This window comes from Trachinotus anak, unplaced genomic scaffold, assembly GCF_046630095.1.
Source record: "Trachinotus anak isolate AG129_WGS33_773 ecotype Australia unplaced genomic scaffold, CSIRO_AGI_Tana_v1 ptg000002l, whole genome shotgun sequence".
NCBI classification, from domain to species: Eukaryota; Metazoa; Chordata; class Actinopteri; order Carangiformes; family Carangidae; genus Trachinotus; species Trachinotus anak.
The window spans coordinates 13,081,519-13,096,270 of NW_027273853.1; the positions used below are offsets into that span (position 1 = coordinate 13,081,519).

At 42.3% G+C, this 14,752-nt stretch overlaps 1 protein-coding gene across 2 annotated transcripts in view; it reads left to right on the top strand.

Moving 5' to 3' along the window:
* Nucleotides 1–14,752, top strand: part of tln2b (talin 2b) — a 78,882-nt gene that overhangs the window by 30,626 nt on the left and 33,504 nt on the right. For both annotated transcript variants that reach the window (XM_071499001.1, XM_071498991.1), the window contains exons 4-16: nt 13–142; nt 784–939; nt 1,436–1,578; nt 7,161–7,288; nt 7,586–7,649; nt 7,855–7,959; nt 10,106–10,261; nt 11,001–11,102; nt 11,220–11,296; nt 12,553–12,736; nt 13,222–13,335; nt 13,752–13,860; nt 14,487–14,695. In XM_071499001.1, coding sequence (XP_071355102.1) covers nt 13–142; nt 784–939; nt 1,436–1,578; nt 7,161–7,288; nt 7,586–7,649; nt 7,855–7,959; nt 10,106–10,261; nt 11,001–11,102; nt 11,220–11,296; nt 12,553–12,736; nt 13,222–13,335; nt 13,752–13,860; nt 14,487–14,695 — 1,677 coding nt within the window. The remainder of the gene's footprint in view (nt 1–12; nt 143–783; nt 940–1,435; nt 1,579–7,160; nt 7,289–7,585; nt 7,650–7,854; nt 7,960–10,105; nt 10,262–11,000; nt 11,103–11,219; nt 11,297–12,552; nt 12,737–13,221; nt 13,336–13,751; nt 13,861–14,486; nt 14,696–14,752) is intronic.

The following is a 14,752-nucleotide window of genomic DNA, read 5'->3' on the forward strand; positions in this document are numbered from 1 at the left end:
CTGTTTTCTCAGGACATCTTGGAGTATAAGAAGAAGCAAAGGCCGCAAAAGATCAAAATGCTGGATGGTGCCATTAAAACCATCATGGTGGATGACTCAAAAACAGTCGGGGAGCTGCTCGTCACCATATGCAGTAGAATAGGTAAGCGATAGTCTCCCAGTGCTGCTGGTATGAATCTTGTCAAGCCGTCATCCACGGCTTGAATTATTCATCCTCTTTTTTATTTTTAGTCCACAGCATACCACTTGACTTCACACTGAGTTGCATTATGTTACATTGATACATTCATATTTGAACTGCAGCATTAGTTAACTGCTTTGGAGCATTCATGTACACTTGATTAAGTCCTGATCGGATTTTTTTAAAGCATGATTTATCAAGTTCAAACAAGCTTGTTTCTAACAAATGCTGAAGTGTTCTTCCTAAGGCTCAGACCGTGCCCCCCCCCCTGCCTGTCACACAGGGGTTCCCTAAGCTGTATATTTCAATTATAATGGGCTGCCATCGAGCTCGACTGGGTGAGGAGGAGAGGGATGTGTGTCTGGCAGATAGCTTTATTGGAAAATGTTTGTTTGGAGTAGGTCTTTCTGCTTGGCTTCTTCTCCTCCTCGGCTCCCATTTTAGTTTGCTGGCTCTGTACCAGCTTTCCTTCACTGCTGTTTCAAAGCAGAGAGAAAGAGATGAAAAGAGAGCGTAAGAGAATTGCTTTCTCCATCGTGGCAGCAGTTATCGTGCCAGCTCAAGGCATCTCCTCCTCCCTGGCTAACTTGCGCCCTTTTCAGGAATCACCAACTATGAGGAGTACTCCCTCATTCAAGAGGTGATGGAGGACAAAAAGGAAGATGGGATGGGGACGCTGAAGAAAGACAGAACGCTGCTGCTACGAGACGAGAGGAAGATGGAGAAGCTCAAAGCCAAACTCCACACAGATGATGACTGTGAGTGCGAAGTGCAGAAGCCTCCACAAGTGTCATTCATATGTTGATGGTTTTATAAGCCCGTTTCTTATTTTCACATGAATAAATCTGACTCAATGCCATCATCTGGACATGTGCTTTATCACTCAAGTCTAATTTATTGCATGGACAAATCAAATTTTAATGAAATTACTACTGTTATCTTTTGCCCAGAGGACACCAATTAAATTTTGAAACATGCGAATATATAAATCACAGTCCCAACTGAAAACTAGCTTTCGTCTCAGCAGAAAAGAAAGCAAACGACACAGTTCGAGTTCCCAGTCAGGATTTTCACTTCTCCGTGATTAATGTGGTAAATTGTCTGTCTAAGCTGATCTGTCTTCCCCCTCTGATGCGTTTGAACGCCCTGGTTAATTTCACCATCAGTATCCTCCACTAGTAGCATCTTTGTTAAGTGAATGTGTATTCATTTCAGTGCGTGTGGTAACAGAGTGTGTGTGTATTGATTGGGCAGTGAACTGGCTGGACCACAGCAGGACATTCAGAGAGCAAGGAGTGGAGGAGAGCGAGACTCTGCTGCTCAGGCGCAAGTTCTTCTATTCGGACCAGAATGTGGACTCACGGGACCCTGTCCAGCTAAACCTGCTCTACGTTCAGGTAAACACACCTTTAGGATGAACCAGCAAAAAACTGTGGGGAGAGAGAGAGGTGACTGAGGCCTAAATGTTTTTGCTGTTACAGCTCAGCCTGTAAAAATAAGGCCTAAGCTGCCTAGCATTTGAATCACACTGCAGTTTTTTTGGGTGTTATTTAAATGTTTTTCAGAAGAGACAAGAGACGTAACAGGAGTTGAGACAGGAGTGTAATTAGACTCAATAACTATGTTTTAGTGTGCATCTAACATTTGGCCAGGCCTGGACAGACTGAAATGTTGTTAGCTGAGATGTGGTCCAGACAGGTTTGACTTGTTTCTTGCTTCTTGCATAATATGCACAGAATAATCTGCGCAGATTCAGCAGACATGGAGTGACACGAGCATACATTTGGTGTTGTGTTTGTGTCCACCTGATGAACCTAAGTCCTATATTCACTCTACTTTTAGCTCTGCTTTGTCTCCTCAGAAAAGTATCCGGCTCTTAATCAAGTAGATTCTTCACCAGCTAGTTGCTAGCACATTTTCTGTTTGGTGCTGGCTAATTGACATACAGCGAGTTTACAAGAGTTTTTCCACTGAGAGCGTCTGCCTGCTGTGGCTTGAAACAAGCCTGACGAGTATGGAGAGAGTACCAAAACAGTACATTTGCAGATGTTAAAACCAAAACAATGAGCTTAAAGAAGCTAAAATGCTCCACAGAGCTGAGCGGAACTGCAGAGTTGAGCGACAGTTCAAATATTCATGAGTGCAGCTTAAAGTTCTTCTATAGTTCCCACCATCACGCTGCTCTTTTGACTTTTATATAGTTGTGCATTACAAGCACACAGTCTTCTCCACATATACATTTAATAATTGGAACTGTTGCTGTTGGTTGGGCTCTAACCTTGAAATGGCCTCATGTTTTCATGTGTCTATCTGAGGATGGACACTGCTTCAGTGCAGGACAGACCATGCTACTGTCCAGACTTCTCTTCAGTTCACATTCTTAACAGTGAGGAAGAAATATTTAATGTAATGGCTCTACCATTTCTTCAGATGGAAATATTTTAGATGTTTTGTGCATCGTTTTAGACGCATTTCCCCAAAATTCACCCTGACATATTTGGTCTCCATGGATACTTTAGGATCCTGACTGCAACTTCAAATAAGGTTCAGCGCGTTTGAACAATGACTGACTACACAGCATGAGCTGTATTGACTGACCAGTTAGTGATTTGAAGAGGTTGACTCTGTAACCTTGCAGTGGTTCATAAGGTGGAGCTTTGGGTGGCCGTGAGTTACATCACTATCTAAACACTTCCTGTTGTTGCTGGATTTTGTGGTAGGACTCAGTTGGAGAGGAATAGTTTGGAGTTGTGGCTGGATGAGGTAGTGTGTGTTTATTAAGCTGGTTTTCTTCTGTCTTGCTGTGTCTCTGTCTGACTGTGGCAGTTGCTAGTTCTACCAGTTTTGGGGCGTGGTTCCCTGATGGGGGTCAGCCGAGTCCAGTACCGCACTAGTCAGGGTTTGCTCACCACATATATCATTGCATTCGCATTGGCCTTTCCAGGAGAGAAGAGGCGAGCTACAGCAGGGTGTACAGTACCCAGACACTCACACACACACACACACACACACATAAAGATGTACTCAGCATAGGAAAGAGAGTATTTTTGAAAATGAATTACACAGAGATTATTGAATACTCTGCCACATAAAAAATACAGCTCTGAAAAACTATACTATATACCATGTCTGAAATATGTTCAGTCTTTCCTATTCAACTCTCTCCATCTTCTCACTCCCTGCTGCCTCCTGAACGTGTTCATAAAAGACAACCAGCCATCCACCCTCCTGCCGCGCTCCTCCCCTCTGTCTGTCTGTTCCTGTTTTTGCCTCTATTTTTCTTACCCTTCGTTTCCTTCCCTTGTCTCCACTCCCGCTCCATCTCCTACACATTCTGACATAATCGCACACATCCCCACCCTCTTACCCTGGCATACATTACAGCACAGTGCATATCATGCTCTCCTCTCAACACAGACTCATATTTCCTTTCACAATAACATCCCCGCCCCCTGCCCCCGCCTCCATTTGCGTCTCTGTTGCCCTTCCCCATCTATCTTTCCCTTGTTCTCTCTCTCTCTCTCTCTCTCTCTCTCACTCCCTCTCACTCACACACACACTGGGATTGCTACACAGGCAGATCACAGAGACTCTTCACATGGCAATGTCTCTAATTTGTCACTGTGTTAAAAAGGCCAAACAGAGCCAGAAGAGAGATCTCCAGCAGAATGGAACATACTCCGGGCTTCTTCTCCACATTCTTTTTCTTTTCTTTCTCACACACAACTTTTAACCCCCCCCCCAATTTTCCTCTTTAATGTCCTCCATCATTCACAACCCCGGTGATTCTCAGCAGTATAGAGTAATTGAATTCAGATTGTGCAGATGATGACATTACTGCTGACATTTCTTTGACAGAGCATCCCTGCGAATCAGCGATGATCTCAAATGTTTATTAATGATTTGAAGCTTCCATGATTTCAAACCCACCCACACACACACGCGCGTAATGGAAGCTCTGCCAGTAACAGACTAATCTCCTTTACTACTCGACCACTCCCTTTCTGTCATGTATTTGTGCTAAGACCAGGATAAACCTCCATAGCAATAGCATCGCTCTGTGTGTCTCTGCTCTTTTGCTTTTACTTTTGCTCACTTTAGTTGACTCTGAAAGAAAATTCTTTGCACTATAAGACAGCACAGTGTAAAGCAGGATCAGATGAAGTGTTAAAAAAAGCATTAAACAAAATAGTATCCATGGGGGAAAAAAAAAAGGATATTAACTCAAAATTCACTCTAGAATCCAGTCTTTAGTGCTGCTTTGTCAATCAAAGACCTGCTACATCCTACACAAGGTCATCATGTTGTTCTGTAAGAGTTTGTGACAGCACTTTTTGGAGCATTTGAAGCATTTTTACTTGGAAAAATAGTGCAGAGAAATAGAGAAAGAAGAGTCAGGTTGGATTTGAACCAAAGCAAGTTCAGGTATGATCCTGTAGTTAACATTAAGGACTTGTCCGCATGCAAAACTGTGTCAACTAAGACATGAAGTGTTTAGAAAATGCTTTGTTCACTGAGCTATTAGTAACTGTCCTGATCGAACACTGCACTGTGCATTCAGTTGCTTTAGCATATCCCTACGTCAGCATTTATTTTTATGGCTGTATTATACTCTGTGTGCTCTGCTGGGCCGTGGTGGACTTGTTGACCTCGGTGTTGTAGCCCCAGGCTGTATGTGTCACAGCTTCTGATGTCTTGTGCTTCACTTCCACTCATGCAGCTCTATTAAAATGTCCCACAACCAGCGACTGTATCACTTGTCTTATCCGCTATGAGAAAACCGGAGACTGGTGTCACTGTCTTGCCCTGTTGACAAATGTGGTAGAGTTATCTGGCCGATCATTTGACCAAATAGAGACGTGCCTGTGAATTGACTGCTGAATCTGAGGTTTGCTGATGAAATGACCCAGCCAATGATAAATTCAGTGTCTTTACTGTATGTGGTTCTCTGAATGAAAGTCATATAATAGCAATGCCAAACTGAAGAATATAATCCTTTTCCCCCCCTTTTTTTTTTAGTCTTATCCTGATTTTGATAGCGTCAGGTTCAGTGCTCTTCCTCACTCACAGCTGTGTAACTCATCAGCTGACCAGTAACATCCTATCATATTCAGGCTGGCGTACAGCACAGTCCTGATTCTCTCTCACTCTATTCTGCTGATATGCACTTGACAACACTGTCTGCTGCACCATCACCACCCCAGCCTCATTAAAGAGCAGAGCCTTTTCTGCCAAATCTAACTGTATAACCATTTGCTGAAAGTGTAAATGGGTCATGACATTTGCATGAAACATGGTGAAATAGGTCATTTACCTTCTTGTGTATGCATTATTCTAACAGGCTATTATCTAGTTTGCTGTTCCTCTGTGTGTCAGACTGTCACTTCTCGATCAACTGAGTTAACTCTCTGCTGAATATTGACTCCTTCGTCTAATCACAAGTAATGGGAGATGAGAGAAACACCTAATAAAATGCATCCTTCTTTGACTGACAAAGTCGTAGGAACTCCAGCTGAGGATGCATCTGCAAAACCTTGATAAGGTCTTTGCATCCAACAGTATCTTGGTTTCTGTCAGTGTATTCCTACTGGCATATTTGAGTTTCTTTAAAACCAGGATAGGCCTGTCCAGGTTTCTGAAACCATAGATGAAACTATTATACAGTATATGCAAACACATAACCAGGATACTCCAAAATCCTGGTAATTGAATACTAGTGTGCACGTAAATCACTAATTGTGAATTTTCAAGATGTATCTCTGTGTATCTGTGGGTCAGGTTGTAAACATCATGCAAACCCACACAGGGGCTCTTGCAACCTAAATAATTTTACTAAATAGCTGGGGGCCCACTGGTGAATTCACCACACTCTATGACTAATCTGCATATCAACATTTAAACTAATCAAGTTGTTCCATTATTCCCTCAGCATCTCAGAATAATACAGCGTAGTAACAGTGCATACCAGAGTCAATGGCATGTGTGAGGGCTAATTTTAGAGTGTCTTCTTGTCTTCAGTAAGAGCTTATGTACTCCACTGTGAATTGCACTGGGGAAAGGACTTGATTGTGAGTGGAGGAGATTGTTGTCCTCATTACAGCAGTAAGCTGCTGCTTAGTTTTTCATTGATGTAATGGGACGTAAGAATGAGTCAAGTCCACGCTGTGCACTGATATGCTAATGGTAAAAGCACTGATGGATCCTTTCACACTGTCAGCAAGACCTCTCAGCTTTTGGAGCCATTAATTTTGCAGCAGAGCACTAGAAAGAGAGAGTGAGAGAAGACAGAGAGAGAGAGAGAGAGAGAGAGAGGCAGAGCTGACTGCCCCTGGAGAAAACAACACACACTGACAACCATTTGAAAGATGTCAACAAAGGCTTCTCCCTTTCGATCTACCTAAATGGTGAAGATAATGGAGACAGCCTGGCTGAAAATGCATTGAAACATAAGTGATGTCTTAGCAGCACCAAACAGACATAAGCCCTTTCTTTTGTTTTTTTTTTTTCGCTCAGCAGGAAAAAAACTTTCAGTCATTAGATTCCCTAACAACACATAGATGGCCATTCTGTAATGCAGATGAGATATTGTGACAGACTGATGCATTTCAGTAATGTGTTTTCCTCTTTAATAACACGTAATGGGCTGTGATGACAAATTGTTGGAGCTGTTATGTTTGAAAGCTGGCAGAATGGCTTTTATTGTCACAAACAAATCTTATTTGGCTCCCCTGTGTGGCAGAGTCTCAGTTATGATGTTCTTGCTCTAGATATGCACTTAGTCATTCACTTAGAAGACATCTTCTCTGGAGCCACGGCACATTCAAAGCACACAATGAGAGCTCATTACGGAGCTCTGCTGGGTGAATTTTGGAGAAATCTCGTGCCTTTGTAGTTGTATCCTTTTCCTGGATGTGTGCTTCTTCCTCTCACTTAACCCGCCCCCCCCCCCCTCCTCTCCCCCTCCTCATGTCTCCTCCAGGCTAGGGATGATATATTGAATGGATCCCACCCTGTCTCCTTTGATAAAGCCTGTGAGTTCGCAGGGATCCAGGCTCAGATCCAGTTCGGACCCCACGTGGAGCACAAGCACAAGCCCGGATTCCTGGAGTAAGTTTTTCTCTCCAAAAAGATGCATTAACACAAACATTCACAATAAGTCTGTGCGGCGTGTTGTGCTTTTACTATGTTCACAGCTGCACATATGCAGTGGTTATCTCCTGCTTCAGTACAGGCTGTTACTTCAGGGATTTCCTCTAGTGGAAAGCTCAGGGGTGATGTCAGCTGTTACAACTGTTTTCTGATAGTAGGGCAAGAATGACCTCATATGTAGAGGTATGTTAATAGAAAAGGAAATGCCTGTAGCTCAAAAGAGTAACCATGTAAAAATGTAATTTATCTCCATAGCCTGAAGGAGTTCCTACCTAAAGAGTACATCAAGCAGAGAGGGTCCGAGAAGAAAATATTCCAAGTATGTGCGTTACACTGCTCGAATGGTGCATTTAAGTAAATATAATGTGTTTGAAACCCATGCGAAATTGTAGTAATTTGTTCTCTGTTAAGGCACAAATTGGCACAATACAAAACATGTACATCACAGCATTTCAAGTATATTACCATACATATGTGATGGGCGGCCTGAGGAGGTGGATGTGTAACTGCTGTCGTTTCACCAGGAACATAAGAACTGTGGAGAGATGACGGAGATTGAGGCAAAAGTGAAGTATGTGAAGCTCGCCAGGTCCCTGCAGACGTACGGCGTGTCCTTCTTCCTGGTGAAAGTAAGAGCTGAAGCCATGCTAATTTACACATACAGTAGATTCATGAGCACAATGGACAATAAGCCCACATTCCTTACAAATGTGATTTCTACACTTAACAACTTGGATCTTTCTCTTTGTACCATCATTTCCATTATTGCACTACACTATTGCATTACAAAGTTATGGTAGCACTTTACTCACCAAGTGTACTGCATGAGGTCTTTGAATTCAGAAACAAACAAAACACAGAAGAGACACAAGCAGTCAGATGATCATACAGGTTGTAAACAAGCCCCAAGGTGAGCTAAACTTATTTGAAAGAGAAAACAGAGGCGCTTTTCGTTTTGCTTCCAAATAAAGGGGTAGATAATCTTGCTAAATGGTTGGTTTGTTTACAAGTGGGATCTTCTGTCTTGTGGTTCTTGTCCCATTTAACTTTGTGGTAGTAATGTTGCCACATTCATAGATCTCAGCAGTTCACTTAGAGTACCATGAATTATGTAAATGAGGAACAACACTATGTAAATCAAGCTCTAATTGTAATAAACCAGATTTTCCTTTAATAACTACTGAGCAATATCAGCTTAATGATACATCTGGATGTGGAAAACGGGCACGCAATGCTTCTGTGCCGATGAGTGGCGGCTGTGAGAAAGCAGTTCTGATATACACTGCACTGTCTAACAGGTTTGAAAGCTTGTTGAAAATACCTAATACCCCATTATCACAACAAATCGGAAGCTTTAGAGTCGAAGCTTGTGCCCTCGCTGTTCAGCAGCACACTCAGTGCTCTGAAATACTTGTGACAATAGCAATTCTGTTCTGTTCTGGTTTGGCGAACACAAAAGTGGATTGGAAGTGCAGCATGCGAATGGGACGAAGTCGCACCAGCGGGTATTGTAAAAGCCCTCTGACAGCAGCCCGAGCGGGAGGGAAAAAGAGGAAGAGCGCAGTTGTCTGTTGGGGTCTTAATGGATGATAAATGGAATATTTGGCCCCACAGTTAAAGCAGACTGCATGGTTCACATCATCTTTGTGTGTGAGCGCGCGTGCGTCTCCGCGTACGAGCACGGTCTGCCTCCGATGAGGAGATGTACTGATGGAGATTTCAAGACGCTGATAAATAATTCACTCCAGCTGCACTCCGCTCATGCTGCTAACAGAGGAGAAAGCACAGACCTGGCTTTGTTGAAGCAGATCTGAGAGTTTTGTAACCTTCCATTTCTTATCTGACAGTTCTTTAATCACTGCAGGTTTTAGCATTGGCAAACTCTCGATAGCTGCAAACCTCACAGAGTTAGAAATACTGTACATGAGAAGTAAATAAGCCTGTAAATTGTCTGTGTGTGTGTCTCTGTTGTTCTATTGTGAGTTGTTGCACAGTGAAATTTTCCCAAACAATAATCAAGGTTAACTATTTGAAATAATATAATACCTCAGCTACACCACTTTAGATTAGAAAATTCAACTTCCTGCTTGAATACAGCCTTGATACTTGGGACATTCAAGTAGTGTAACCTCAAACAATGAAAGTTTTTAATAAACCTTTGTGTGACGATATCATGAACACTGGAATAATGTTATCTGTCCTTGTGTTTAAGAGCCCTGACCCTATAAACCGCTCTACTTACTGGCCTTTGATCCATTCTCAGAGTTCTCCATTTTAATCCAGTGATTAAAAAAAAGGCATGGAAACATAACACATGTGTATATATATATATATATATATATATTAGAAATCCCCTGTTTCTACATCCTGCTAATTTCTGTGTTGTCCTCTGCAACCCTGGAGGGGAGCCAAGTGTGGGCTCGCTCTCTAAAGTGAGCTGTAATAGATTTTCAGTGGGCAGAGAGTGGAGGGCACTGGAGCTGGTCAGGCAGAGAGCGCCAGTGGAAGCACCACGCTGGTGTGCTGACAGTGACTAAACCCTGTGGAGACCCTGCTCAATAAAGCAGCAGTTAAACAAGGCTGAACTCTGCTCGGTCACTTCACAGCTGCCCTTCTCCCTCCTCCGTTTGGGGCTTCAGGCCACGGACACAGCATGTGTATTACAACAGCACAAGCAGAATGGCACACCGTTTTTGCATTCGCACCTTGAATGAATCATCTGTGTAGGTGTTTAGCGCCGACATAAATGTTGCCTGATGTTGTTCCATCCGACAGGAAAAGATGAAGGGTAAAAATAAGCTGGTGCCGCGGCTGCTGGGGATAACCAAAGAGTCGGTGATGCGAGTGGATGAGAAGACGAAGGATGTGGTGCAGGAGTGGCCTCTGACAACAGTCAAGAGATGGGCTGCCTCCCCCAAGAGCTTCACCCTGGTACTGTGTGACTGTCTCGGCACTACTTAGATAGTCAGATGTTATACACTCCTAATCCTATGCACATATTCAGTTGTTCTGTGCACAGTGTGATTTTACACATATTCAATCTTTCTCCCACTTTTCATTTTCCAATACAAACAGCATCCTAAAAATTGTGGAGACCTCAGACTCCATTATTGAATGTTTTCAGCATGCTAGCCAGCTATTTCATCTGAGTTAACAATAGATGCCCCGGGAAGAACGTGCAGAATTTGGATGTATTATTTATCTGAAAGCTTTTTCAATTTTCTTTACCAGCTGTTGGCAGTAGCACTGACTGTTTTCTTCTTGTATTGGAGGGGAGTATTTCATTTAAAGACTAATAGATTATGCAAATTTTAAAAAAATACTCCAAGGTATATTTGCCAACATCGATTTAAACAAAAATATTCACCCTTGTGTTTCTGTAGAAAGCTTTGAAGTGAGCAGTTTTGAGATTCACTGCATCTCATTTTTAATCAGCTCTTTGGAGGAATAGTATGGGCCATAGAAGCCAGCCAGCTTTTCTTTTTTTTAGGGGTAGACATGATGAAGGTGCTGCCAAGTTTACCCAGAACCTCAGTGCCAGTAAGGCATCTTTTTTTAATCTGTAAGCAGACTGTGAGGCTCTTATTAGGTATAGGATATTTTATCAGTGCTCGATAGATAGATGTTAAAATACTGTGACTGCCTCTGCTGCCTTCATTGCATTACAAAGGATTTTGGAGAGTACCAGGAGAGTTACTACTCTGTCCAGACTACAGAGGGAGAGCAGATATCTCAACTTATTGCTGGATACATTGACATCATTCTTAAAAAGGCAAGTAATTGAAAATTGAAAGAAAGCTCTTTGAATTCATACCTACATGCATATATACATCTCCATACACTTAGCCTCCATTGTTCACTGTAATGTCTGCGGCTCTCCTCTCTACAGAAGCAGAGTAAGGATCGTTTTGGCCTTGAGGGAGATGAGGAGTCCACCATGTTGGAGGAATCGGTTTCCCCTAAGAAGTGGGTAGTGCTCATGTATCATCGACTGTATCGTCTGTGCAGAATGCTGACCATTCCAATTCAGTGTGCACAGTCCAGTTATTCTTCATGAATTTAAACCTTGCTGTTTAATTGTGCATGTAATTACGTTTCTGTCAGTGTAGTGCCCCCAAGAGAGGTAATGTTGGAATGAAACACAAAAATATTCCAATAGGCAATTTGTTAAAGTGCTTCCTTGAATGATTTTTATTTTTACAAACACAGATATAAAACTTGCCTAAGGGTACAGACACTACATTTTTTTCAAAAGAGTAGGCGGCATCTTTGGAAGGTTAAGATATCACACAGGTTAAGACATCATCTCACGTGGAAGCTCTTTTTAATTGATTCATTTTTATCTGCCTTTTATCTTTTCTATCTCTTGCGATTTTTCCCATGTAGCTTAGTGGCTGATGTTGATGGAAATGAAGGTAATGCTTATGGACCACTGCTCTATCACACAGAGCTTGGAAATTTGTCGTCACTGGAAATTCACATGGCTCTTAGTGAAACCACTCTCTGGCAGAATGGGGCATCATATTCCGGCTGCTCGCGGGCCAATTGACTCATGTCGTGGTTCTCAGCACAAAAACATAATTGCTGCCTCTCAAAACAAGCCGTAATTAACCAGTAGAGTCAGGAGCATCTGTTTAGCTGGGAAGGAAAACAGACATTTTTCTGTACAATATTTTTTCTGACAATGCCTACTCACCTTGGGAACAGTTGCTAACAAGCGTGGTAATTGCTTTAATTACAATTTTTTAAGTTTGCGTCATCTAACAGTTACATTATTATTTAGATTAATTATCAGAATTGAAAGATCCACTAAGTAATATAAAAAGAAATGTAGAACACCTCCACAAGTCAGTTTGCAAAGCACACGGCACTGTCTAGACATAGAGATAACTATCCTAAAATAGGATCATTTATAATTGATCTGATGAGTTTTCAAAAGGATGGAAGATTAGATGAAATGCTCCGTGTATGTCATTACAATGTCCGCAGCTCTGAATGAAATTGTTAATTTAGTGTTTCACTCTGTTTGACATTAAATCACTGAGCTTTCCGTCCTTAGTTTTCACATAACCAGAAGGTCAAAGGTTTGAATGCATTTGCGTGCATCCTGTATATGTGTGTTGAATGTACATGCACATACACAGTGAAACAACTTCGTGATTTAAGTGTGTTTAATTATGAAATTCACCATGCACTCCCTGTCTCCTTTTCTCCTGTATTAGGTCCACAATTTTGCAGCAACAGTTCAATCGGGTGGGTCGTGTGGAGCATGGCTCTGTGGCACTTCCTGGTATAATTCGGTCAGGATCCATCGGAGGCCCTGACACCTTTAATATGGGGACTATGCCCTCTGCCCAGCAGCAAATCACCACAGGGCAGATGCACAGAGGACACATGCCCCCTCTGGTGAGAAAGAGGATTTGCAGATTGCAAGCAAACATGGTGTCCCAGACAAATGTGACTATAGCATATGTAAATATACCCTCTGTGTTACCATGTTTTAATATAAACTTGTAGAATCCACCACTCTGTGCAATATAATATACTGTCTACTCCAAAAAGTAAACAGATGGGATGAGAAAAGTGCTCTCATTTTTAAAATGTCAGAACACAGTGTTGAGGTGTATCATTCTCACATTTTTTTATGTAAATCTGATTTGCGGTGTTTGAAATACTGCTTGTGGTCCCTGCTGTCAACACTGGACCACAATAGCAATATGAATGTGTCTGTAAGTGAGACAGGGAGTGACTTATACTCACACTAAAAGCCCATCTGTCTCCTGTGGTTTATAGACATTAGATTGCAATTTTGCACCAGCATACAATGCATCTTGTGTATTTAGATTTAGCTTTTGTTTAGTCATTTGCAAACTGTTGTTTGTTGTTGTCAGAGTCTGGCGCAGCAGGCCCTGATGGGGACCATCAACAGCAGTATGCAGGCTGTGCAGCAGGCCCAAGCTGACCTGGGACATGTTGATAATCTCCCTCCACTGGGCCATGACTTGGTGAGTCTCCCCTCTACTTACTGCTCTAGCTTTGAAAAACATTTTAGGATAGATGCAGCATGGATAGATAGAGTACCCCTCCACATCCCAACATTCATAGCCACACCTTGTGTTCCACTTTTCTAACAATCATGAGTGTGTGCTTTCTGATAATACAGCCTCTGGTTTTGCTCAGCAAAGAGAGCTTAGGGAGAATCAAGCATTCTCCTCACATCAAAGTCCATCATATTTCTCAGATACAATTAAGATCTAGAACTGACTGTAAATGTGGAGGCTGTATTTAATGCTTGAGTGTTTCCAAAGATGTAGGTGTTACAGCCAGAGTCTTTTAATCCTGCACAAGAAAGTTTATGTGAGCTGAAAATCACCCACTGTGATGAAAGTCTATAGCTCTCCTTTTCCTCCTCCACCGAAAGGCATCCAGGGTTTGGGTACAGAACAAAGTGGATGAATCCAAACATGAAATCCACTCTCAGGTTGATGCTATCACTGCTGGAACAGCATCTGTGGTCAATCTCACAGCAGGTGAGTACCCAAGAGAATACTAAACAGCTAAAGGATGGAATGTGGTATCATGTTCAGTTTTCATTTGTTTTTACAGCTCTAAAGGAGAAGGCCTTGTTATTGAAAATATTGTTTATCTTTACATTATTGTAACCCTAAAGTGTGAATCAATAAAAATGTTTTCCCAGTCAGAGTTAAACACGATGATCTTTTTCAATCATTTGCCATTTTCCCACTAAATATTTCTAATGATAAATAAATCATTAACTTTTTGTCCTGAAGCTCAACTTACTGGCAGTGTGTCTCTCTGCTTCCCATGTTGCTTGGCACAATGCCAGTCAACTTCCTGCCAGCCTTTTGCAGGATTTTAATCTCACCTCACCATCTGTTTGGTTGCACTTACACACCCTCCACTATCTAATGCAAAGTTTTTCTTCTTCACGGCTACTTGCTCCATCAACACGCTCATCTCCATGGAACCATTTCAAATAGGCTCTAATTATGACACTGACACTGATGTGTTAGTTACAGCATATGACACGCAAGCTGCCCTGTGCATTTGAGTTAAATCAATGCGGCATCAGCACAACAAATTATGATGCACAGTAGAGTTGTAATCTGTAATGATGACCGTCCATTCTCTGCAGGTGAGCCCACAGAAACTGACTATACAGCAGTGGGCTGCGCCATCACCACCATCTCCTCCAATCTCACGGAAATGTCCAAGGGTGTCAAGCTGCTAGCGGCGTTATTGGACGATGAGGTGGGCAGTGGACACAAGCTCATGGGTGCTGCCAGAATGCTGGCAGGAGCTGTATCAGATCTGCTCAGATCTGTTGAGCCTGCAGCCGCTGAGGTGAGACGCCCACTGATTATCGTACCATCTTGGACTTCATCCTCCACTGTAATCCTG